The 27,570-nt window shown below is 46.4% G+C and overlaps 2 protein-coding genes across 2 annotated transcripts; one reads left to right on the forward strand and one right to left on the reverse strand.

The window, feature by feature from the left end:
- Window positions 1–1,956: 1,956 nt before the first annotated feature.
- Window positions 1,957–25,675, reverse strand: tfb1m (transcription factor B1, mitochondrial; the record flags this gene model as incomplete). Its single annotated transcript, XM_080523202.1, has 7 exons — window positions 1,957–2,206; window positions 3,206–3,333; window positions 23,638–23,757; window positions 24,184–24,335; window positions 24,448–24,556; window positions 24,889–25,040; window positions 25,543–25,675. The coding sequence occupies 7 exons, from the start codon at window positions 25,673–25,675 to the stop codon at window positions 1,957–1,959; spliced, it is 1,044 nt and encodes a 347-aa protein (XP_080379328.1).
- LOC308172913 (claudin-20) lies at window positions 11,547–12,281 on the forward strand (the record flags this gene model as incomplete). The annotated part of the gene is made up of 1 exon (XM_080547880.1): window positions 11,547–12,281. One exon carries the CDS (start codon window positions 11,547–11,549, stop codon window positions 12,279–12,281), a length of 735 nt encoding a protein of 244 aa, XP_080404006.1.
- Window positions 25,676–27,570: the final 1,895 nt, after the last annotated feature.

A 27,570-nucleotide genomic window follows, 5' to 3' on the forward strand; every position in this document is an offset into this window, starting at 1 on the left:
CTAAAACAGTAATATCATCTTTACCTCTACCTACTGTTGCCACTTCTATCTCATTCAAAACAGATGGCCAGAAGCTTTCAAAATTACATAAGACAGTCCTTTTGCTTTGATGATTTTGTGAGTAGTTCAAAAGACTCATCAGGCGCTGACAATCTTCCAGCTCATCCCTCTCCACTCCCAACTCCCTAGTGACGGAGAAATGGCCTGAATACCACCAACGTGTTCCCATTCCCTTAAAACGTCCCGAAAATGCTTTTGGTCTCCTTCTTAACTCCCCAGAGGATAAGATGTTCCAGGAGAGACGTAGGAAACAGAGCGTGAGGGAGAGCACAGAGCAGGTATGACAAGCCGATCTCCACACCAGGGTTTCCGTTAGAAAAATTTGCCGTCGGACATCGTGTCCGGGAAGAATTCGATTTACCGGACAAACGTGATATATTCCGGTCATCATATTAAAATATAATTATTATTTTTTTTTGCAAAATCATATTATTTTTTTCTCCAAATCTAATATAGCTGTTTGTCGCGGTGATTACTGTTGTGTAGCGGCCTATATATGCCATTTAATGTCTATTTCTCATCCGATACGATTAGATGCGAGCTATATAATATATAATAATATAACATGATTTGACGGATGCGCGCTATGCCATGCGTCAAATCCAGCGCTGAACGGGTCCAGCGCTGAACGGGCGCCTCACTGGGAACTGAACAGACAGCATCGATCAATGAACGGACTCCACATTACGTTAACTGAAGTTTGTTAAATTGTTTGGGATTAATGTGAGTTTTCTATTTTCTCTTTCCAGTTTTACCCTTTTTTTTTAAATCAATAAAACAACGTCATTTCTATAAGTCTCGCTGGTTGGGAAGGCATTTCGTTTAGCTCGGGAGTATGACAATGGGAAGAACACAACTGTATAACTGAATGACAACAAATGTATGAGTAATGAGTAAAACAATGTCACTTTTATAGTATGTTGTTTAACTTGCCGTTCGGTCGCCATGGCTCTAGTGTGTGTAGCAGCTTCAGCTAGCTGGCTAGAAACTTCTAGGGGTGCGTTCGTAAACACGCTCTGAGAGCGCCGGAGCGCACGCTGGCTTCGATGTCACAGAGCGACCGAGTCGTTCGATTGGACGAGAGGCGTTCCGCGAGTGCTGATCGGATTTCCAGAGCGTGTTTACGAACGCACCCATATATGGGAAATCAAGAAACCGTATTACTATGGTGGACGGATTGGCAGGGTTGCCAGATAGGCATGGGTTACCGCCGAATGGGCTACTGTGTTTAAGCGGTAATAGACTGGTTAAGCTGTAATCCCATCTGGCATCAATCCCATGTGGCACCTGTGCGCTGTTTCGCGTAGGCCAGCCTACACATTAGGAGTCATCATCATGCCGGTGTCAAATCATATCATAATAAAAGAAATACATAGCCTATATATTCGTCTTTTTTAAAATAGAAGGAATCAGAATGTGAACTTTAGCGAATTGTATTCAAAGGGAATTATTTTCACCGGACAATATGTCCGACGACTTTTCAATATGTCGGACTTCAACCAAATTTACCGGACAAAGACCGGTAATTCCCGGTTAACGGAAACCCAGCTCCACACTATAAAAGGCTCTTACTGGTCATTGTACGCACACAATTCTTTCTTATCAACAACTGGAGTGTCTTCTAGGTGGTCCAGAATTGGAACAAGGCCCAGGACAGTTCATCCTGAACCCAGCCAAGGCCATTGTTACTCTCTTCTCTTGTTTCCTCTCATCTCAAACCCAAGGATTTCCCTGTAACTCACCTAGCGCCTCCAGGAGCTAAAAGAAACGGCTTTAAAAATGCATGCGTGTGCCAGGTGGAAATGTCAGCGCTAAGAGCACTTCGTTGTCTCTCTGCACTATGAGAGACCATTAGCGCTTCTTTGCCGCTTTATTTCATGCGAGGGCTCCTCTTTGTCACTGGGGCAGCTGCGGGCTCTGTGTGTCCGCTGTGGCCATTTTCCTGCCGAGGCGTTTGAGCCTCAGCTCCTCTCTAAACTCGTAGGTGAAGAGGTCCTGGTCCTCTGAGCAGAGTCGGGCGTAGGAGTCCGACAGCGCCCTGAACTGGGAGATGCTGAGCTGGGTGGGGCGGAGGGTGGGGTCCACGTCCGCCTCTCGCATCATCACCTCCGCCAGCTCCAGGCGATGGACCTCCGGGAACAGCATCCTGGGTAAAAGAACACAGAAATGAAGACGTTTCTCTCAATACTCTTGATTGCTTCCGTTAAATGATGGCTACTCGTTGGTACATGTAGTAATAGGAGTACATTAGGGCCAGACTGACAGGATTTGGCAGGATTCCCAAAAGCCTTTAGCCACTGAAAGCCACCCAATTTCCATACTCCCATAAAACAAAACCAGTTGCATAATTGAACATAGTGCCCTACAGACAAATGTGAGTGTATTGATATGTGACGATAAAACAAAAGAAAAACACAGATTTGTCTACTCCTAAATCAAAGGACTAGATGTTGAGTTATTTCCTGATATATTAGCAGGAGGTAAAGGATTATGAGGAGAGTATGGAGAGTTTACAGTGCAGTGTGTTAGCAAACAGCGCGGCTCTGACAGCAGCGCGGCACCCACATCCTCAGTACAGATGTCCTCCTGGCCACGGTGGAGCTCCTCCACAAGCTGTTAATGCCGCTGCCAAAGCCGCCCTGGCGCACTTACATAAGTTCTACTGCCTCCATGACTCATAATTGCTGCTCTCTCTTTGTACGGCTTCTTTTCCCTTTGTTACCCGGGCCTACGTACACTCCTAACGCACATGGGGACGATGAGAGGGGGTGTGTGTACAGCGCGCTCGCGTGTGTGTCTGCACAGCATGCATCTCTGTGTGTGTGTGTCTGTGCGTAGCCGTGAGGGACTTTGAATAGAGCCGGTCAAGACTGTACTGTACTGAGAGTTGAACAAGGCCTGTTACAAAGAGAGAGGCGGACGGGGAGATGGAGGAGATATACAACTTTGGAAAGTGCAGAGTAGAGAGAGAAGTATAGGAGGAGGGGCACAGAGGAAAAAGACAGAGAGGAGAGAAGGAGGAAGGGGTGTGATGAGAGAGGAAGAAGAGGAGTGAGAGTGGGGGCTGTGTGGATGTAGCAGGCGGAGGGAGAGAGAGAGAAAGAGAGAGAGGGAGAGCAGGCGGAGAGAGAGAAATAATGCTTACTCAATTCCTTTGAGGCAGTACTTCCTCCGGAATTGGAAGACGTTCCGGACTAGTTTCTCCACCAGCTTGAAGGGCTGCTGGATCTGGGGCTGAACCAGGGGGGTAAAGTGCACCACCCCTACATCCACCTATTGTACACACACACACACACACACACACACACACACACACACACACACACACACAAGCAACAGAGGGTTAACACAGATCTGAGCATCAGATTTACAGGGATTTACTAATGGGAGATAGAAATGAGAGGGAGGAGAGAGAGTAGGGGGAGGGGGAGAGAGAGACTGGCACGGAGGAGGAAAAAAAAAGAAAAGGAAAAGGTGACTCAGCGTGTGATTGGCAAGCCGGTTCCGGTTGCCACAGTAACACCTGTGCGATGGACCATAGAAACCAACCGACCTCTCTTCCTGTCACGCTGTCCATCGCCCTGCGCCACACCCAGTCTGACAAGACACGAGGTGACGCATCCAAAAGCACTTCTCTTAGTCTCCCTCCTCAACCGACTGTTTCTGTTAGGGAAGTCCAGACCAGTGGTGCGTTGGTAGCTTTTGACACACCGCTAACTATGCGATGCTAGAATGGAGGAGTCCGGAGGTGGTACAGAAGGCAGGACTGGCCCAACTTCGATGGGGGAGTGGGGGCAGGAGGGCTGGTGGTGTTGGTTGCTGTCTGGCTGTTGCTCCCCACCGTCAGCGCTAAGCCGATATGACAAACTGTTGAAGTAATCAAGCCAGACTCAGCAGAGCCAAGTCCTCCTCAGATCTCTCTCTCTCTCTCTCTCTCTCTCTCTCTCTCTCTCTCTCTCTCTCTCTCTCTCTCTGTCTTGCTCACTCGCTCGCTCCCTCTCTTTATCTCACTTGTTTGCTCAGCCAGGGGTCCGTCCACTCTCCCTCTCTCTCCCTCCCTCCCTCTGAGGGAAATCAGGGGATTGTGCTCAGAGACCAAAAGAACACTAAAAGATAACTCTCTTGTCACTCTTTGGATGTGGATGTACAGTATTTGCTTATAGTCAAGCAAAGGAGCTCCTTCTCTCTCTCTCTCTCTCTCTCTCTCTCTCTCTCTCTCTCTCTCTCTCTCTCTCTCTCTCTCTCTCTCTCTCTCTCTCTCTCTCTCTCTCTCTCTCTCTCTCTCTCTCTCTCTCTCTCTCTCTCTCTCTCTCTCTTCCCTGGTTGCTTACAGAGGGGTCTCAAACAGAGCCCCCTCCACCACAACTTCCTGCTCAGGAACCAAACCTGCAGAAACAGCCAGTCAGAGCAGGACGGAGAGCGATGGACCAATAGTACGGCAAGACACTCGGGCAACAGAGCGGATCGCTGCCTGTCTGCCTGCCTTCACCTGGTAATAACCTTATTTCCCTGGTGTGAGTGCACTGACTGACGGACGGGCTGAATGATACTGTATTACTAGAGGCAGAGGCAGCTGAGGACTCTCTTCTCTGACCAGAGGAGAGCATCCGTCTGGGAGGAACACCACCACTGAGCCAGAGGACGCAGATTGGACACACAGACAACAACAACACATTAAGGTATGTGGACTGGGATACAATACAGAGGATACGGTGTGAGGTAGAAGATATAGCCTGTGTTTTTTTTTATGTTTTAATATCTATCCACACACATACACACACACACACACACACACACACACACACACACACACACACACACACACACACACACACAGGTGTGAAACGTCACTCCTGCTGAGGCAACTTGCCCTGAGGCAACTTGCCCTGAGGAACTCCTCCAAGCACCTTGTGCCTTCTATACCTTCTATACCTTCCATACCTTGTATTGTGACTCACCCCCTCCTTATCGCTCCCTTTGTTTTTCTGGGCTAGGGGCTGGGCGGGATAATTGGGGGAGGAAAACTAAAATGGTCCAAGGACGCAGAGGCTTTATAATGAGCCTGTTTAGATTCACTCCCTGCCGTGTGTAAGTGTGTGTGTGTGTGTGTGTGTGTGTGTGTCTGTATGTATGTATGTGTGTACGGCAGCACTTTGGCTGGGCATGTAAACCGGCGTGCTATCTCATCTGATCTACAGCTCCCCTGTGTAGCGCTGCTGATGCCGCAGTGGCTCTGGACACCTGGTGGAGCCTGTTTGTGGACAATTAGAGTGCTGATGCTAGCTAACTCCTATAGAGTTGCTACAGTCCCTAACCAGTGATACTAGGTGACTCCTATAGAGTTGCTACAGTCACTAACCAGTGATACTAGGTGACTCCTATAGTGTTGCTACAGTCACTAACTAGTGATACTAGGTGACTCCTATAGTGTTGCTACAGTCACTAACTAGTGATACTAGGTGACTCCTATAGAGTTGCTACAGTCACTAACTACAGTGATACTAGGTGACTCCTATAGAGTTGCTACAATAGCTAACTAGAGGGCTGCTAGCTAACTCCTATAGTGCTACCCGCTAGCATAACTCCTCGGCTCACTTCATAATCATTATACAGTTTTTGTTGTGTTCAGCTCTTCAGGGCAGGGAGGAATGAGGTATTACTGTTCATTCTGATTTACTGGGGTTGAAAAAGGTAGCTATGACAGGACAATGACCATCCCAAAACATTGATGACCATCCCGAAACATCGACTCAGGTGCATCAATTGGGTGGAACAGGTTTACATTAGGAAAATCAATGGTTCCACCTGTCACTTGAAGATGCTAGGACACGGGGGAGGGTTTCACCCGGGTGCAGCTTGCTTCTTTATCAGTAGAACACACAGGGATCACACCACCATCTGCTAGGCAAGAGGTAATAGAAAAGAATGCCTTTAATTTAACTCTCTGAGTAATTAGGCCATTTATATTCCACACTTCATGATTTAGGAGAGGAGCAGGGGAAAGTCGATATTCAGACTATACAGGCAGCAGCATTTCAGGCCATCGGCTTGTCCGAGTCACTTTGCCGTGTGATTTATGAACGACTCCACTACATGGCTTCACTAGGTGCTTGGCTGTAATATATCCCCGCTCCCGCCATTAATCCTCCTCTGATAACCTTAACACGCAAGAAACCTCCATCCTAAATCACACACTGTAGCTTAGCCCTCCACTCTGGTGCATTGAACATGCACGCACCCTCTCGAATACTTTGCTTCTGGTTGGGGAGCCTGAACCGGCAACCCGAGACTTGACTTATTGACCCACTGTGACAACCATAATATCTCTCCCTCGCTCTGACTCTCATCCTCCTGTCTTTACAGGTGGGAGGGAGGATCATAAAGTACTTGAATGAAGAGTGGGGTGATTTGGATGTAAATAGGTTTCTCTCACAGGCTATGAACATGCTTTTTAAGAGCGCGGTAGAGAAAGCGAATCATAGCCCCTAATGATTTCTAGATGAATTCAGTACTGCAAATTAGCTTGTTAAATTAAAAATTCCACAGCTCTCTACAGCTAATTTTGTCCTGCTCTTTTTAAACACAGACTTCAAACATTTACAGAGACTTTGAACCTGCTTTTCCTCTTACATACTCATACTGTATTGTTAGAATAAAATCAGATCGGGTTCTTTTTGTTGACTGCTCCAAGAAAGAGGAGAGATGTTCTCTTTTGCACAAGTGGTATATTTATTGAAAATGACACGTAGAGTACAGTGCTGCAGCAGTTGGACCCAACCCTGAGGCAATCTCAGGAGGAAGGTAGTCTCTTCAGATTTACATTATATTATATACGTTTAGAAAGCACAGAGTCCTTCCCTTTTTAGCCACTATGATGTAATACCTGATGGCCTTGATTATGGTCTAAAACTATGAATTGAGTGTTGTCTTGTGTTTGACGTGAGAGCTGAGAAAGGAGTTTTCCTGCTACACCTGGCTTCAAGGCCAGACAGACAGACAGTCCCAGACAGACAGTAACTCCCTCATTCCTTATAATTGGTCATATTATGTGTAGGGTACCATACTGATAACGTGCCTATTAAAACAGGAAAACTGCTAAGATCATAGCTGAGCAGTTGGTGCTAGAAGAATGAACAATAAAACCTTAGAAAAATATATATCCTAACAGTATGCTAAATAATCGCATCAACCCGACTTGGAATACCTCGGATTTCCATCTCAACAAAGTCAATTTTCCACTATGTTCAGTGAGGTAGAACAGACCTACGCCTATTTCTGACAAATCACCGGTCTGTGAACCACTCATGGACCTTGACCCAATTCGGCACAATACCCACCCACCCACCCATGTATGAATACTTCCACATTCCCATATTCCATACATTTCCTGTTTGACCTTCGTAAAGCCCTCTAGTTAGATCTCTATTACACTGGCGATGCCTTGTAGCTCTCCAAGCCCCTTTGCCCATTTCCACCGTCTGCGTGTTTTCCTCCACAGCCATAGCCTCACCCAATGGTGTGAGCAGTAATTTGTCATCTCCCTCTGAGCGGAACCAAGATGAGATGGCAGCGCCCCAGGGGCAGTAGCCTCTACCACCTGAACAACCACAGGATACGCAGCTGGGGAGAATACAGAAAGTAAAAGAAAAAGAAGAACGAACGAACTCCGATTCCACCAAAGGGGGAAAACAGGAGAGATGCATTAATCATAACAATACCTCCAAGAGACAACCTGCATTACATCAGCAGTAGAGGCCAGGCACTGAGAGGGGGTAGTCTGCAGCCATCACACACTAAGCGACTACAGTATAGGACTGCTCTTGCTGGAGGGGGCCGGTGCTTCCCACGCTCCTAGAACTGCCCTGGGCACAGACGCCATCCAAGGAACAGGGCCTGATCTCTGCCCATCTTAGGTCCTCAGAGATGTTGTTTTCTCAAAGGAAAGGGAACACTCTGCAACTTTGCCGTTCCACTAAGCAGCCAAGGCAAGGCAACATAACAGTTCGCAGGGATACTGGTTTGTGTTGTTTTTATATGATATTTAAAAAAAAAACACTCATAAATGTCTAACTCGGTTGTGCACTGGGAAATGCATCTTAAAAAAGAAACAAACAAAAAAACAGAGGGGGCCCTTAAATCAAGCCAAATTTCACATCACAACTGGTTTTCCCTTTTAAACAGTGTACAAATATTTTGCATGTTGAATCTGGGCATGCCCACACAGCAGAACAAAAGTGTTGACAGCGACATCACCGTTCTCACATGACACCTCTGACCATAACTATGAATAACCACCCCAAAAAATTATGAGCACAAAAGCAATTACACAGACGAAGAAGGAATATGCAAATTGAACAATAAAACCCCTCATCTGGGTGAAGAGGACGAGGACAATCTGTGTTTAGCCCTGCCTTGGAGCTGTGCCGACGAGAGCGCCGCTGTGAGGTGATAAAATAAAAGGGGACCATGCTTATAATAGCCTGCCATGTCTTCACACATCACAGCATCACACATCTGCACTCCCTGGGTACATGTTAACTGTGGTTCCCTCCTCCTCACCCCACTCCTACCAGCTCCCTACTATTTCTTTATTTATTTCCCCACAGAACAACACCAGCATCAGCACTTAGGATCTCATCGGTAATAGACAAGGCACACACACACACACACACACACACACACACACACACACACACACACACACTAGATGTCCTCTAATGTACTAACAACGATGCTAGAATGTGCAGAAACTGGAAATGTTTCATCCGGATGCATCCCAAAAGGGCCCTGAGTATGTAGTCTGAAGGTCAGCAGCACCACCACCAACCAACGCAGGTAATACTTTGATATAATGGATAACATTGTGTTGGTGTTGGTCAGATCTCGTCTTTGGAGATTGGTGTCTGGGGGGGATGTCTATGGGGACAAATGGAGGTGTTCTGCTGGACCAAATTAAACAAACAGATCAATCACAAGACAGATCAATCACTCCATACTTGGTCGTTACCAGTGGGGGGAGTAGCCAAATTATTTACTGAGGCTAGCCGTTTTTTGATCCGCCTGATGCAGCGAAATTAAGGCAACACACATCTGCCTTTCCAAGGTCTATCAAGTCTATTAACCCGCCGTGTTTTTTCTCCATTTTGCCCTCTTTGTCATTCATGAATCAAGGCCGCTCTGCCACTCCCTCCCCCTTCTCCCTGTCCTCTGCAGAGGGGAGTGGAGGAGAGATGATGAGAGGGGGGTAGCAGCTGTGAGTTTCACCTCCCCGTGGAGTGCTTGCTGATGATTCTCCCGCTCTAGGGAGGGTCGCTTTTGGCAAGGTGGGGTGTGCACAGTTTACTGACCCTTTGATGGACCATCACATCAGCAACAAGAGAGGAAGAGACACTTCCAGACACCTGAACGCCATCTTGTCATCATCAAAACAAGCCACAACAACCACAGCTTGTGTTCGACATACCTCTAATAGACTACAACCTATGTGGTAACTACTGTTACAACACTGTATTTACATGTTGTTACATTGTAGGTAGGGTAAATAGTATGTGTTATTACACAAGTGGAATGGCACAGTCCTTATCCCACTTTTGTAGTAGTAGGCCTACTGCTCATCATTACCATTTAACTAAAGCAATTAGGCTACTATGTACAGTACATTGGCCTAACAGTTACTCCTACACATTATTATTACACATTATAGGGTCACAAATTATTCCCTTGGTAGTGAATGATATACATGTGGTACATACTACAAAATACTGTATTCCCCAGATATATAAGTGAATAAACGCGCCTCCATAGCTGCGCAGCGCGGGCCTTCAGAAACACGACGTGGTCCGTTATTTAGTGGTCACTTCACTTGTTAGATATCAATTCGCACTACTTAGCTTAGCAGGCTATCTTGCTCTATCTATTAATTTACCGGGCAAACTGACATTTATTTATCAACATTGTTGAAGACTAGCTACCTTGGCAGGCAAAAGTAAGTAACCCAATCAAAGGTAAATGTGGAAAATGACAGCTGCTAGGCTAGCTAGACATGGCGAAACAGCCTCTTGGCTTGTGTTGTTGACTAAACTTTTTTTTATTATTTTTATGAAAAACAAAGTGTAATGAACTGCGAAGATGAATTCTATGTTAATTACTATTGCGTAAACACAAATAGAATCTCTAAATATAATCTGTAAATATAATCATTTTGAACCATTGATGCAGTTAAAAGTTAGTGACACGTCAAAATACAGACGTGAAAAAGTCATTAGGTGAAATGGTAGTCCGTCTGGATCTCCCGCATCAGCTGCACGGATCAACTGCCGTCGCAATGAGTGACAAAGGCATTTGACAACTACTCCATTTAATCTCAGGCATCGCACATTGAAAAACACATGAATACAATTAAGAAGACGGCAGTGTTATGCGTCATTAAAAAATAAAAAATCGACAGTGGACAGACAGAGCACGTTTTACCGTCATGAACTTGTGGTCCTACAGTCTCTGTACTGATCAGCTCCGAGCCAGAGTGACGTAGGGGGTCTATTGTACAGCATTGAGAGGGAAGACAGCGACCCCCTTCACAGGCACGGAGCGACCATGTGTGTGTGGTCCATGTGTAGTCCACGGCGGTGGCTGGGATGTCCTCTGATCTGCTGTTTCTAAGGAAATGACATGACATGAATGGATCCGTACGGCTAAATCCTCGCCCCCTCAGCCCGTGTTTTGTATGTGTGTGTTTACAGAAATCACTGCGAACGACCTGACGCGTCATATCAAGCCAGCTCTGCACCAGCGGAGGTAAGGATGTTCAAATTGCTCCTGCTATACATTGTTATCAACAATTATAATGTGTTTTTTCTCACTTACTGAGAAGGGTTACAAAATAATAAATGATTTTGAATTCTGAGAAAAACAACGCTGGCTATTCTAAATAGGTTTTTCAAAGGGCAAAAAGAAAACAAAATATTGAACAGTGTCATTTCAAAGTTTCATTCTGGCTATAAATACGACATATATTGAGTAAAAAATTGTGTTAAATTGTTAGAATGTATTTACCTTGTTACGTGCTTCTACATTGAAGTCACTGTGGTAGGGGGGTAACCTTAGTCAGTGAGGTGAGGACACTGCAGCTTTAAGTCCACATATTGAGCATTGCAAATGCCAGAAACTCATTTCTCCAGTAACACTTCCATGAGGCACCGGCGAGGGGAAGAGGCAGGCGCTCAGAAAACGCATGCATCGCTCCGGCTCCACGCTCTCCTTTGTTCATCGCTAGAAAAGTCTGTGCTTGTGTGGGGTGAGTGGCGGGGGAGGGAGAGGGAGAGACCTGCTCCGTTCAATTTCTCATTTCTGTCTCCCTCCTCAGTCCAGTAGAGTCGGAGTTGAGGATCGGCTGCAGCTCTCTCACAGGAGGAGCGAGGCGGCAAAGGGTGGAGGCTGGCGGAGGCTGGGTGAATGCTGCCAGGCGGAGCGGTCACAGGGACAGCAGGATGGCGTCCACGGGGATGCAGATCTTTGCCTTCGTCATGGCGCTGCTGGGCATCATGGGAGCCACGGTGGCCACGCTGCTGCCTAACTGGAAGGTGAGTGCCGACGTGGGCTCCAACATCATCACTGCCATCTCCCAGATGCAGGGGCTGTGGATGGACTGCACCTGGTACAGCACGGGCATGTTCAGCTGCACCCTCAAGTACTCGGTGCTGTCTCTGCCCGCCTACCTGCAGACTGCCCGCACCACCATGGTGCTGTGCTGCGTGCTGGCCGCCATGGGCCTCTGCCTGGCCTCCCTTGGCCTCAAGTGCACCCGCTGGGGGGGCGGCCGGCGCTCCAAGAGGCACGCTGCCATTGCCAGCGGCGGTTGCTTCATCGGTGCGGGCTTCCTGTGCCTGGTGCCGGCTTCCTGGTTCACCAACGAGGTCATCGCCAACTTCCTGGACTCCAACGTGCCCGAGAGCAATAAGTTTGAGCCCGGGGGGGCCGTGTACGTGGCCTTCGTGTCGGCGGGCTTCCTCTTTGTCGGGGGGTCTATCTTCTGCCTGTCCTGCTCGGGGAAGAGGCACGGCCACCCGGACATGATCCTCCTGCCTCCCCCAGATAAACTGCTGCTCCATCAGCAACAGCAGCAGCTCCTGCAGCAGCAGCAACAGGACCAGCTCCAACACCAGTACTGCTCCCTGTCCCCGCTGGACAATAAGACAGGTTACAGCCTGCAGGACTATGTGTAAGCGGCTAGCACTGCCTGGCTGCACGCGCCGCAGCTGAGGGGGAGACAAGCCGGGGATAGACCGCCACGGCTTACGCCAGGCTCTTACGAGACGGAGGAGGAGGAGGAGGAAAAAAAACGAGGGAGGAGAGCAACGACTTTGATGCATCTTTTTTTTTCTTCCCCCTCGTATCTCTCTCTCTCTCTCTCTCTCTCTCCTTTCTGTTCTGCAAGCACAAGCAGTGGAGGTATTCCCCGAGCGGCGCCTCGGAACAGGAGGAGAGTGAATGTGAAATGCGCTGTCGGAGAAGGTGCTGCAGAATGGAGAGGGGAGCCGCTAACCAGAATGCAGATAGTCATCATTATCAGTAAATGGCTGAAAGAGTTCCTGAGGGGATGGATTAGCCGTTTTCGAATACATTTGTTTTTTTTGTTTTATTTTGCTCGCCAAAGGTTTGAATTGAAAAAGCAATCATTTTAGCTGCTAACAATCGTCTGGTAACCTCCCATTCGGCAAGTCGGCAATATGAGGTCTCAAAGAGGCAATAGTGAGGTGGAGATGCCCTTTCATAGCAAAGCCATTGTAATTTTTAAACCCATCCGCCTAGAAATGCTAGTTGGACTGATTGAAATAAATGGTCATATTTTGGTAGCCAATAGACGGATTGATATTTTTGCCTATAAGCATGCTGTCTGAAGCCTGTCTGTGTATAATGCAGCGGAATGCCTGGTAGAGACTGAACCGTAGCAAGCAAAACAATGCCTGTGCCTAAAAAGCTACATTTATCCCGCTGAAACTGTTCAAAGAGGTCTGTCAGGATGGGTAAATAAGGGTGCTGGGCTGGAGGTCTGGACCAGACATGCAGACAAACAGGACCCTGGCTCTTTCCCTGCAGGTAGTGATAGAGGGAGAGAGAAGAGAGCGAGAGAGCTAGAGAGAAAGAAAGAGAGAGCTTCTCCCCCCCCCCCTCCAGCAAAGTGAACTGTCTGACATGTTGCTTTCCCATTTACCTCCAAATCAAAACAAGCTGCTGCCTTCTCTCTGCCTCCTCATTCTATCTCATTCCATGCATGTACAGCCACAAACACATAGCCAGGCACAGACAGACACACACACACAGATACACAAACATGAATACAGACTCCCACACAAACACAAACACACACACACACACACACACACACACACACACACACACACACACACACACACTGCGCCCTCTGACACACTGGGGGTGAATGTGTTTTTCACTCGGCGCTGTCCGCCTCCTCCTCCTCTTCACTGCCATGGAAACAGAATCCTGCCCCCAAATATCTTTATTGTCCGGGGGTCCATGTGTGTGTCAGCCAATGCTTTTGGAGGTTGGCAGAGGTGGGGTGGGGGGGGGGCAGCTCTTTCTCTCTCCATGTCCCTATAAGCCTTCTGCCTCCACACACGCTGCGCTGCCCTCGCTAATCCCTTTTATTAGCCAGTGACATCAGGCGCCAACCCACTGTTACACCCAGGCTGGGGAAATGCTCTCTATTTGTTGTCCCATATTACAGTGTGTCTGACATGCAATTAAGGGTTACGGAGGAGGACAAAGAGGGACATTAGAAAAGTTGGGCTCATCTTTGGTTCGTTGCCTGACGGCATAGAGAGGGGCTCTTAACTCGCTCACTGAGAGTGCCGAGTGTTGTGTGGGGTGCGGGGTTTACCTAGCAACAATATTTTGATTGGCTACACAAAATGAAGCTTCGTCATCACGTATGCGTTTTTTGGTGAATAAAGTCACCCGTGGCACTCTACAATGATGACAAATTAGGAGACTTTATTCTCCCTCGGCACTAAACGAGTTAAGTCACGGTCGACTGAGCGGCTGAGGGTGGCAGCGCAGCGTCGGTGGTAGGAGTCTAAAAAAGGCTTGAGTCATTCTCCATATGTGACTGGGATTCCAAGTGCGTCAGCAGCGCATACGCTAACGTTTTACACCTGCAGCAGCACCCCGCGGCTTAAGTTTCTGCAAGTTCTCTGTGCCGTGACCCTCTCTTTCCTACCCGTCAGTCTCTCTCTCCTTCCCCCTCTCTTTGCCTCGTGTCATGTGGATTCTCCCTTTGACAGGGAAGACGGTTGCATGTTGAGAGCATGCTGGCCAGCACACACACACACACACACACACATACATACCACCCCTGCCGAATCATATGTCAGGGGTGTTGTTGCGCTTTAACACTGTCTCCCATGTGGCTCAAAGGAGTCGGGAGGTATGTTGTCTCCAGCCTGAAATGGCTGCTCTGGTGAGTGATGGCAGTGATGTATGGAGCGGTACGTTCTATCTGTCTCCCCCCCCCTCCACACACACACGCACACAGACACAGCCGCACACACACACACATACACCCACACACAAACACACACACACACACACACACACACACAGAAAACATGCAGCTTCCTGGGGGAGAGCAGATGGCTAAGCTCAGTTCGCCACCTGCAGGCTGCTGAAGGCACGCTGGTGGCATCACTGTGGGCATCACTGTGGGCGTTGCTGTGCCCTGGCAGAGCCCTTAAGGGCCAGGTTTCTACCTTAGCACCATGTTCAGCACACAGAGCCTAGCTAAGCAACAGGACTGGCATCCGTACAATAACACACTGCCCAGCCAACATAACCAATGCAATAAACTAAGACAAGAATGTGTCCTCCTCGTGAATAAACTATACATATACTGACACAAATAAGTGTTTGAGAATGTGCCAAATCGACTCATGACAAGTTTGATACTGTATGGAGTTCTTTCTGTTGATATTTTAATGATGTTGTTTGTAAATTAATTATACATTGGCAACATGTTTTATGAATTCATTATTTGTTCTGCTAGACTAAGTCTTGAGTAAACTCAACACGTCTGTGTACAGTAGGATTCAGCTTTCAAGTTAGTTTCCCCCCCCCCCCCTTCAACATTATTATCATTCCCTCTATTCCAAAGCACATTTCAGGGAAATAAACAGTTGTTCATTGGGAGTCGAGCTCATCTTTGGATTCTTAGTAAGGTTTAAATATTCTCTTAGGGTTTGTTATTCATTCAGAGTCTGCAGACTACTGTACACATATGTATCTAGAGCTCGAGTGGAACGTCACGTTTCTTCACGGCTTTATTTTTAGCTTTTTTGGAAAATGTCTCATTGCGTTCAAACATAAGATATCATGTTGAAACTGTATCTTCTTTATAAGAAGACTGCTCATCCACACATGCGCTATGTTCCGTTGTTTGACAGCAGTTTATTTCAAGTGGCTGAGCACCGCAAGTCCCCTGACCCGGGTCAAATGTACATAATGCAATTGGAAGTCTGAAAAGAAGAAAACAGCCAATTTTTGTCCGATACGATTTAGTAGACAAACATGAGCTGAAGGGTTTTCCCCCTCTACGTGGATGTGCAGCTTGTTCATCAGCACAGCCATTTCATTCGCTTCTAATGGGCCAGGGTACAGAGTGCAGGCCCTAAGTGTCTAAACTGTTACAGTTGCTCTCCCGCAGAACCAAGACAATAATTATCATTTGGATAATTGCAGCTTATTTTTGTGGATGCTTTAGCACTTCTTCGTTTGCCAGATGGTTATTAACGATGAACAGTTGAAATGTTCTGGTAATACTGTTGTATTAATGTGCTTGTGCAAGTAGTTCTATATTTTTTACTAATAAAACTATTTTGTGGAAGCAACATGCCTACATGAGATCTTTTTCTATGTATTGTATGTGTACGCAGGAACAGTTGGGGATGGCGTTAAGCTTCCTGCCAAAAACAGATTTTTGGAAGGCACAGGGTGTGCTGAGCGTAGGCAGGCAGGCATACAGGCAGGCATACAGGCAGGCTGTTCCTGTGATCATAATCTGTAGGAGTACTGTTATATACGGCTCCCTGAAGAACGTCTCACAGCAGGTTTCATCCCCTCTAAAAACCTGTATTCATAAAACATAACTGTTCGCAAATGGGCTCGAACAAAGTGGGTAACACTTTCCTTCATCTGAAGACCTCAGTCATCTCTTATTGATATGTAAAGTATGGAATATCGACTGTATTAAGGGAGCAGGAGCACACAGAAGTGGCATGAAATACTAACAACGCCTATGAGGTTTGATGCTGAAGAGAAGGGTGTATTGTCTGGTGTAGTTTATGCTGAGCACGAACATAATGACAACATGTGTAGGCTAGGTTTCTGTATTTATACAATTAGACTCGAACGAAATGCAACAGCTGCTGCAGGCAGGTCAGCTTGATGAGTGAAGAGCACAGCCAAATGTACCGCCTCATCCTCTGGGGGCATTGAGTATCACCAGCCGAAGCAACTTCAAAACAGCATAATATGAACAAGAGGAATGCCACGTCAGACAGAAGTGAACAATCCAATGCTAAGACACCACATATTCTGGTTATCTAGCTGTTGTCTGAATTCAGGCTTTTCTGGTGAACTGGTGTCTTATCTAAGCCTTAAACTGTGCTAGTCTGTGCCTTATAATACAGCTCATTCCACTGAATGAATATACATGTCAAGTATCCACGGGACACTGTTTAAATAGTTACTATCCTCGTCAAAGTACTAGAGAATCTTGGGTCTCATTAGAGCTGATTGCAGCCAAGACGACGACGCAACCAGCGGGAATGTTCACTGGCTTTCCTGAAACAAACATGGATTATTCAAGGCTTCTCTCTCTCCTCTTGGTTACACAACAGAGTGCAGATCAAATAACTGCTCCCCTCATGGGTAAACGCTAATAAGATCCGCTCCTCTGTGTGTTTAACCTACATTTCCTTCAAAGGGTTTCACCCTGAGTTGCCGTCATGACAGATCAAGGGATGTTGGCTCAGATGTGGGAGGAGGGCTTTGAATCGCGCAGACTCCAGACAGAGGGGTTAACGGTGCTCTGCCTATCCCATCTCGAGAAGCACAGAGCGGACTCACCGTGTACTCTGCACCTGCTCCCTTTTCACTGAACCAAGCTTGACACCACAAGAGATGTCCAACCAAAGAAGAAGGGCGTGATACATAGACATGAGATGGTAATGAGGCTTAACACTACACGCATGTCGTTTTGGACCTTTACGCTGTAGAATCATGTCGCCAAAGTAGACAGAGTATGACGGATACCGTCTTGGCCCAGAAGCAGGCTCTCTGTCATCAAAAACCCATCAGCGATAACTGTAATAATAACCTCTGTAATGCGTCGCTGAAAAACAGGGGCGAATCTCTCTTGATATTTCACTGTACTTAATGAGAGGGGTTTCCGTTTTTGGACAAGCATAATCTTCATGAGAGTTAATATTTGAGATATAATATGGTCATCAACAGTAAGGGGAGAACGACCTTGCGTTGTTCAAGACTCCCCGTCCCCCCGTCCCAGCGCACCTCTGAGGCAGGGTGGAGTAATGGCTATGACCTTGCCTGGGTTGTAAACTGCTGAGGAAGGCAGTATGGGCCGCGGGGATGACAAAGAGGAAGGCTCAGAAGACAACAATACACTCCGTCAGTTCAAAGGAGGGTTTTAATAGTTCAGATTAGGCATAAGAGGAGATGTGTTACAAAAAAAGAAAGGCTAAAGAAGTTTGGCTGAATTTTTAATAGCCACAGTGGTTAGTAGAAATTGATCTATTTAGCTTAGCCTGATACTTGCAAAAGACGGTGTTATAATAAATCAACAGTCAAGCAGCTGGTTATGGCATATCTGGAGTCAGCAGGAAATGTTCCTGTACTGCAAAAACACAGCACAGTAATCTCTTTTTCATGAACAGACTAGCATTAGAACAATAAATCCAAAGAGAATTTTGGTATTAGTGCATATTTGCAACACAGGGATAATAGTATTCTTTTGTAGTCCATGCTTGCTGTATTTGGTGTTTCATTATAATAAAATAAAAAACCATCATCACAGGAGAAAAATAAGCTCATCACAGGAGAGCTGCTAAATCCTGTGCTATAATTTGCACAACTTAAGTTGTTTAAAGACTAGAATTAAGTCGTAAAACCATAGTGCTCGAGCTTTTTAAATTGGAATCTTCAAAAAACACCTTCAAGTTGTGAGCTTATGGACTGATCCCTTTATAATAAAAATCATAGTGTGTTTTTAGCCCTGTACGCTGTGGAATCAACCACCAGCAACTGACTGACCTTATTTTCCTGGAACCTTGCCAGCGACTCCTGCAAACAGACGTTTTCAGAATACCTGCAGCCTTCTTGGCAGGGATGCTAAGCAGAACCTGAATTCGTAAACAAAGTGTTGACTCACCGCTTCAGAGGAGGAGGAGCAACACATCTCCTAAGATGTTGGTAAGCCAACACTGCAAACCTCTGCATTTTGTTCAAGCGAGGATGAGGATGAAGTATTTTTAGCGTTTCTTTACCTTGGGACTATGACGTATTGAGATCAAGCCTTCGGGCTTTTATTCGCTCTGCACAGAGTCATTGAAATAACTTTTTCCTATACTCTTGGTACAATGGTTGACCCCGTTTACAAGGTAGGAAAAGGCCTAGATGAATTTTGTGCCTGTAGTACTGTATGTGTCAGCTGTGGACGAAAGAGTCACACAGCCTCACTGCCAATAGACGTTCCAGGCTACCGTTGTTGAGAGGAGAGTTCACTTCCCTTTCGAGATACTGAAAAAAAGATTTAGGGTTGGTACTAAAAACATGAATTCACCACTATCCCTACCACTATGTACAATTCAAGTGCAATATAAAATAATCATAAAATAACATCTAAATCTGTTCATCCAAATGTAACTGTATCTGACACACATCAGCTGTAACAGGGGAGGAACCCTATGCAATAATCACTACGCATTATCAGATTTAATTTGATCAGTGCTAGTCTGCTCATCTGGCCCGCGGTCCTCGGAAGAGGCCGGGTACAGAGCTAACATCTGCAGGGCCTTCCTCCTCGGAGACGAGCAGGCTGCTGGGCGATCGCTGATGCAGCCGTTCCTCAGGATGCATGATGACGGCCCTAGACAACCATCTGCTGGAGGTACGCCTCACTCTCCCTTCAGATCCATCTCTGTCATGAATCTGTCTCCGGGCGCTCTTTTATACCTCTCTGCGCCAGTGTGGAGGACGCTGGCAGCTCCAGCATCCATCCCTCCCTCTCGTCACATTCCTCCCATCCTCCTTCCCCATTCTCTCTGAATCTCGGTCAACCTCTTTCACTCTCCGCTCGTTCTCATCCCGTTCCATCGCTCAACGGTCCTCTCATTCTACCATTGTCTCCCATTTCTCCTCCTCCTCCTCTCCTTCTCTCCACCCCCACTATGTTATGTGCATTCTCCCCCCCCCCCACCTCTGTCCCAGGGAGCTTGGGGCAGTGTGGGGAGCTTGGAGACCTGGGGTTCTGTCCCAGGAGGGCTGTGGGAAGAAGCAGCCCTCTGGGTGTGACAAAGGAGCTATTGACAACTTATAGACCCGCCAATGACAGGCAGGGGCAGTAATTGTAACTGTAATCACATTTTGCCTGGAAGCCTGTAGAAGCTAGGGAGGCAGGTAGGGAGGGGGAGAGAGAGAGAGGAAGGGAGGTGGGTAGGGAGGGAGGGAGGCAGGCGGGTGGGGTGGAGTGGGGTGGCCTTTCTTCATGCAAATCACCTCCATTTTAGGTAGAGCAGTCTGGCTGAGAAGTAGACGCAGAAAAGCAAACTACAGTGTCTAGTCTGACATCCCTCTTTGGCCACAGTCACATGGGTCCTTTAACCAGAATATTAATACCCATAGCCATAGCCATGCATCGCGCAGTCATTCCGGCACCTCTGTTTAAGATGTGCTTTGTTTTTCTTTCAACACAATTTAGGAATGAGCTACAGTATCCACGGTAAGGGGGCCATTTTAGATAGTCTCCCTGTGGATGAAACAACAAACAAAGCCATGGTGACTAATTAGTAAGGGGGTGGGGGGAGCTGTGACAGGACAGACATAGGGCACTCTGGGCCGGGGGGCATACAGCAACCAGGAAGACAATCGCTGTGGACGGAACCCTTCAAGGACGGTGGCAGTGACCAGATGTGACAGAGGAAGGTGCGTTCCAGGGGCAAGGGCGAGAGGGAAGAGTCCGGGCGCAGATTAGACCCACGGAGAGGACAAGGAGACTACCGTCTCCCACATCATTATGAGGGAGCAGCTGCTGCGGATGTAAAATGGGATTGGTAAAATGGATGGAACATCTAATTACCAGTCAGTGGGTAGGACATGCCTTTCCCTTAGGTTGACATTTACAGGCCTCAAAAATAATAATAAAATAAGTATCTTCTTTTTTCTTTTTTTTTAAAAGCCATTAGGGAAAGGCTCAATGGAATAATTAGGTTCCCCGTGGTTGTTTGTTGATCAGAGCATTCGATGAAACAATTTGATGCATTTTAACAAATAGGGTCAGGGGGATGTTACTCTGGTAATTGCTATATGCGTTGCAATTGCTTTTGTTTTGATGGGGTTTGATGTAGTGTGGGAAGGGGAGATAGTGACATGTGGTGATCAGTGTGGGGGGCATGTGAGGCCGTACGCTTCCCATGACAGATGTTCTCACCGCTGTTGACTGACAAGCGATGTACTCTCGTCTACATCAACCTAGCTAACCTGTTCCTATTTCTGGATCTTTACGCATCATACACACACACACACACACACACACACACACACACACACACACACACAAACAAATCCCTGGGTAGCTTTGGTTCAGACATGACTGAGACTTGCTAGAAACTGCCAGAGATTTATTTATTTATTTCCTTAAGGAAGACAATCACGATTCAATTTGAACAAATCCCTATTCGTAGAATAACAATTACATTTAAGCAAACCCCTAATGCATCAGAAACACAAGCTCTCCAAAGCTACAGAGAGAGATCAAGGTAATACCAACAACTAGAACATGTGTTTGGTATGTATGTGGCACAGAGTACAGTGTAATAACTCTCTCACACTGTTCCAGTCCCCTCCAGAGACCATGTGAACACAGAGAGAAGAGTCACAGAACATTTCAAGATCACAGTTTCTGTTGCCTCACCCTCCATCCCCCGGCTACTGATGCCCACGTCTTTGCCAAGGCCAAAGTAGACTCTTTCTAGCTGAAGATATGACACCCATGAATGTGCTCATTTATACTTAAGAGGCACTGTAGAACTAAACCACATGGATAAAAGCACTCTCTGGCTAAGTGGCTATGTACAAAGCTATAGCATTGGACATTTTGTACCTTGAATCCAACACCAGGCTACGCCTAGGCTATATCAAATGGGAACAAATACGAATGCTTTCAGTGAAACCTAGACTAGACTATATCATTCTATGACACGCTATGCCTCACAGTTATGCAACAGAAAATATTTTAATCCAAACTTTAATTTCCATAATACCTTCACATAAACAAAGCAAGAGTCATATTCATTGCTCATCCGCACCATTATTTCTGTGGTACCCCGAACGCAATCAACAAAACAATGACAGCGAGCTTATGAATTATAGGCTACTACATGAGCTGAGGTTAATGTGGAGGTATTACTGTACGTATAATAGTCAAGGGAGCTCAGCAGTCTGTTCTACAGCCTCGTACATCGTCATTATCCCTCCTAAGGACAGCTCATGCTATTAATCCAACCAAAGACAGCACATGATACCCATGTGCTCAGACACCCATTAACATAGCCACATGCGTGCATGCACACAGACACAGTACTGTACATAAACACAGGCACACACTCATGTGATGCGAGCGAGCGCGCGCACACGCACGCACACACACACACACAGACACGTCATGTACACATACACATATACCGGTACACACACACACACACTACTACACTTAAACACAGACACACACACGCACACTCGAACACATGCAAATACACATGCAAGAACACACACTAGACAGCGTAAAAGGTGATGAAATAATCATTGGAAGCCATGTCTTCTCTTCAAGAGAATGAACCATCAGCCCTAGTTTCATTCACTCCACTGCTCCTCTCGTCTCTGCCTTCTTACTCCACACACACACACACACACACACACACACACACACACACACACACACACACACACACACACACACACACACACACACACACAACAGATTAAACATTAAGCAGGGGGCTGCTAAAGACTCCCTTCTGCAGGGGACCACAGATCATGACATTGTCACCGTCCCTACCATCGACCAAAAACCAAAAAACCTAGTGTCTCAAAGACTATTCTGATCTTACATAACACATTAGGGATGTTAATGATTAACTGTTAAATCAAGTTCTGAAATTAAATTACTCATTTTGCGGAATTGGCTGTTTACTATTTTCGTGGTAAGGGAAAACGTGGGTTTGATAAAAGATAATCTAATTTCTACGTAGTTTTTAACATATTTAGCAACAGTGAAAAACAGTAAAAAAAGAAATCTGAAACATACTCAAAACCCCATAGTGTGGGAAATGTTTTCTTAGCACACTTTGGGCCCGTTAATACCAATCAATCATCACTTGAATGTGACAGCCTATTTCAGTGTTGTTGATGACCATGTACATCCCTTCATGGCCACAATGGCAGTCACTGGATCTGAATCCAATAGATGTGGTAGAACAGGAATATCACAGCTTTAAAGGGCCATGAAAATGTAGGAATTGTGTGATGCAATCATGTTATCATTGACCAGAATCTCAAAGGAATGTTCCCAACATCTTGTGGAATCAATGCCAAGAAGTATTGAGGCTGATTTGAGTGCAAAGGGAGGCCCTACCCAGTATGACTATTAAGCAGCCCATGCATTTTGTATTTCTCGTGGGTTACATCTTTAACATTTTGGAAATGTTTTGCCAGTTATAACTGGTTCATGTGGGTTGGTTCATCTAAAGCAAAACAAACCGAAATGTGCATTCCTACAGTACAGCCTATTCCTCCCAGCTGTGACACAGGGGCTGGGACTGTGTCACTGTCTCTCTCTCTCTCTCTCTCTCTCTCTCTCTCTCTCTCTCTCTCTCATTACTGAACTGTGTGATCGCACTGCATCTCAAATACCCAAAAGGCATCATTACCACAACAACGTGTCATAGCTCTGAAGGCACTTCTGAGACAACATTGATTCAACGCTGTCCTAATGAACCCTTGTTGTAGGGAACGTCTTCTAAAGACTTCTAAAGCAGAGGATTTAAATGGTAGAGATCTGGTATCAGACCAAAAGAGGAGGAAGAGGAGGAGAGGATAAGTAGAGATGAAGGCCCTGCTGGGGCCCTGGTGTGTGTGTGTGTGTGTGTGTGTGTGTGTGTGTGTGTGTGTGTACATTTGTGTTTGTGTGTGTGTGTGTGTGTGTGTGTGTGCGCCCGGACGTATTGTGTGAATGTCTGTGTGTGTATAAGAGCCAGCGTGGAGTCTTCCTACCTCAGGTTTAGGGACGAAGGCCCGTCCAGGGATAGTGAAACAGTTCCTGACCGTACAGAGGTACTGGGACATGACGGACAGACGGCTCCTCTGTCTGCTGCCTGTGCTGGCGGTCAGCCTCTGAGAAGGGGGGGGGGGGGGGGGGGACCAGTCATGACACAACACATAGCCTCCTATACAGTATACAGACAGTGCTCTTCAGACTTCATTTCATTTGTTATTATACAGGAAAAGATTATAAGTAACATTTAACATTTAACATGTGTTACAGTTAGTCAGGCCTGACTCAGTTGTGCAGGCTTGCATTCCGACCCAGTGCTAGTGCTACCTGTAACCTGACTAAACTAACCACGGGGGGATCAGTTGGATCAGGCGTGTTAGTGCCGGCCGGGGTACACAGAACACACTGCCAGGACCAAACTTATGCAGGGTCAGCATAATTGCCATCATTTATAGTAATTAAATCTGGACATTTAGAATAGCCCGAATAGAGCTGCTGTTCCTGGGAAGCCCTGTGAATATCCCCCAGTGAGCTGATCCACCAACCTCGGCCACCTCCTTCTGGAAGGTGAGAGTGAGACGGGTCCGGCCGTAAGAGAAGGGTCCGGTTCTGTTAGAGATGTTCTCCAGCCACTTGATGATGAGCGGGGTGGACACGTTGAAGGGAAGGTTGCCAATAATATGCAGGTCTGGCGGATCTGAGGAGGAATACACACAATACACACACACACACAAAATGACCTTTCAGCCTCAATAATGAGTGGAAGTCATTTTCCCGGGCCCATAGTCGAGAACGTAAACCTCGCTCACCGTCCTCCCATGCCTTGGTGATCTTTGAGGGGAACCCTCGGTCCATCCTGTACGTCAGGATGTCACCGTGGACGATCCTCATCTTCCCAGGCGCGGCCTCAGACAGGAGCTGGGGAGACAGTCATGTCATCATGATTACGAGGGGAACAAACTCAACCTCCAAAACACACTAACGTGTCCAGATGAGTTCCCGGCAACTCTGTGGTTCGACAGAGACAACCCAGAACACCGGTAAAGTGGGGCCAGTACATCTTCACTACGTCGTGTTTATCCTCAGAACGGACAAGAACAGAACCAGTGGTTCATGTGGTTCTAAACCTCGGAGTGCACGGATGCACAACTCACAACGTTTAAGTCATTAAAGGGAGTGTACACCCCCAGATCAGAGTCTAGCAGACATATTGAGGTGGGGGTGGTGGTGGTGGTCTCTGGTTACGGTACCTTTAAGCCGGAGATGAAGCGCGTGTCCTTCTCCACCACCAGTAGGTCTGTGGCTCCAGCGTTGAGGATGGAGCGGGTCAACCCTCCAGGGCCAGGACCCACCTCACACACGTGGGCGTCCTTCAGGTTGCCCGCCTGACGCACGATCTTATCTGCACAGACGGTTCGATAAACACACCGATCAATACGGCTCACCGACGAGACACTGGAATTGATGTATTGTGTTTATAAATTCAGATTAGATGAGTCACGCGTCTGTAAGTGACTTATGGAGGTTGGTCCTGGCTGTGTGGTATGTCTACGGCTTCTCTGAGAAGTTAGGAAGCCTATATCTAACAGTCACCTTCGTTCAAGGACAGCGCATCAGATCTGCACCGCGTCACTGATAATCGCATCAGCAGCGTGGAGCTGATACCGTCACAAATGCAATAACAGACCAAACCCTTATCAGGAGTAAGTGGTCTTCTCCATTGCACAGGTGGCCTTTAGCTTCGATGATGCTTGTGAACAAGCCCATGTGTGCTTTGCAGTCACATACAGACACACTGCCTTGTGCATTGGAGAAGGACAAAGAAAAACACCAGTGTCCTCACTGCACACAATACATCTTACCAGGTGTTGGTGCATTGCAGATAGAGAGGCTGAGTGACTCACCTGTGAGTCTCATGTCCAGCAGAAAGTTCTGAGACAGCTGTTTCTCTGCACGCAAATTATACAGCTTGATCACCTCCCCAATGGTGGGCAGGGGCGGCAGACGAAACGAGGCTAGTTTTTTGGAAGCTGCCATCCCTGGAAGGCTGCTGTGGAAATAAAAGAGTGTGGTAGAGAGGTACGATGATGATGATTAATGCACTTCTTCCATAGGGGAGCAATTATGTTCAGAGGGGTAAATGTCAGCCATTAGTGATAGATCAGAGGTCGGAAGGAACGCGTATTCATCAGTCATAATGACGATAAACATGCTAATTTGGCTCCTCTGGTTTTCATCAGTATGAATAGTGTGTTTGTTCAGAAATGGCATATGATCATTTGCACTTTCATTTTGGTGTTGCAAGATATGGTATGGAATCACAATAGCACTTGTCGAGGAGCAGTACAGAGAAAACTGATTCAGACACAATGCTTCATAACAGGTCCTCGTACGCCACCTGGTGGATAAAGAACCGAACTGTGTGTTGTGCACAATAAAGTGTTGTAGGTATGATTATGAGCCGTGAGTCCCGGCCATAACAGTAAGCAATCGTACCATGGGGAAATATTCAATGGCTAGTTTAGATAGAGTGGCAAAAACACAGCAAAGACCTAGGTTCTAGGCCCTGGACAATCTAGACAATTTGATGGCAGCTACTAGATTGTAATCAAGTGCAATACTGAAATACAACTGTGAACATTTCAAACCTGCAAACTGCGACACTTAATGAATGCAATAATACTATGTGCAATATGACAACCCTCGTGTACAGAAGGTTCAGAGATAGGAAATGTTAGGATATGTATAGCATAGCATAGAGTACAGCACAGTGTTTTATTTGTAAAGTATAGTAGTATAGTATAGTGGATAGTGTATAGCCTTTATTTATGTAAACCAGCTCTTTTCCCTTCTTGTTTTAGTATTTTTTTTCCTAGCACCAGGGGAGCCCCCTCTCCTAAATTTCGTTGTATGGTACCTGTACTATATCAATGACAATAAATACCATTCATTCATTCATTCATTCATTCATTCATTCATTCATTCAATCATTGGCAGGTATTTCTAAGTAAGGCTACATCAACTTGGTGATTTGACATCATCGGCGCTCCTGGGACAGAGCATGACCTAATTAAAGCAGTCAAGATTTGACACTTCTATTCTGCATAGATCCTCCATATCCTGCCTAGCGATAGTAATACTAACAGTAGGCCTGATAGTAACCAAATACTGCTCTCTGTAGTAACTCGTAGCTTAGTATCGTATTGCTACCAGCTTGTACAAGGCTACGAAAGTCATCCCTTAGCTACAAAGGTTGCAGTAAAAGCCGCTGACTTGCGACATTTGCCACATTTCAGTTTAGAAAATTGACTATGCGACAATTATAACTGATATACGACACTAGTTTGAAAACACAAGCTTAGAAAGGTGTAAAAGAGTTGACCCGATAACACGTTTCTCACCGGAATGGAAGCTCTTCCTGAAATCGTTGCTTTCGTCAGAAGCTTGGCAGGCTGACATCCAATGGGCTTGCAAGAATGGCAACTCCAACCAATCCGTTTTGGAAAGGCGGGACTTTGACTTTGCCCTTGAATGTCTTGAATCCTGTTGATGTAATGATGCATTTTGGCCAACCGAGGGCAGCCTTCTGATACCAAGTTTATAGCATAATGGTACTGCTGGCTTTATTGTGTATGATGGCAGGCACACATGGACAAGTTGCAGTCAGTGTGTGTGTGTATGTAAATGTGTGTGTGTATGTATGTGTATGTATGTGTGTATGTAAGCTAAGAGTAAGAAAGCTGTACTGTCTATATGCTATAAACTTGGTATCAGAATCCTCATCATCCTCCCTTCTTCTAGCATTGTGACTGCCAATGGCACCTTACATTAAAAGTAGTCCTAGGCTACTTTATACATGCATGTTATGTATTCATAAATGGACAGCCTACATTAAGGCAAAGTACTTCATTCAAAATGCTTATGGTAGGCCT

The sequence above is a fragment of the Nansenia antarctica genome (assembly GCF_963989245.1).
Source record: "Nansenia antarctica genome assembly, chromosome: 1".
Taxonomy (NCBI): domain Eukaryota; kingdom Metazoa; phylum Chordata; class Actinopteri; order Argentiniformes; family Microstomatidae; genus Nansenia; species Nansenia antarctica.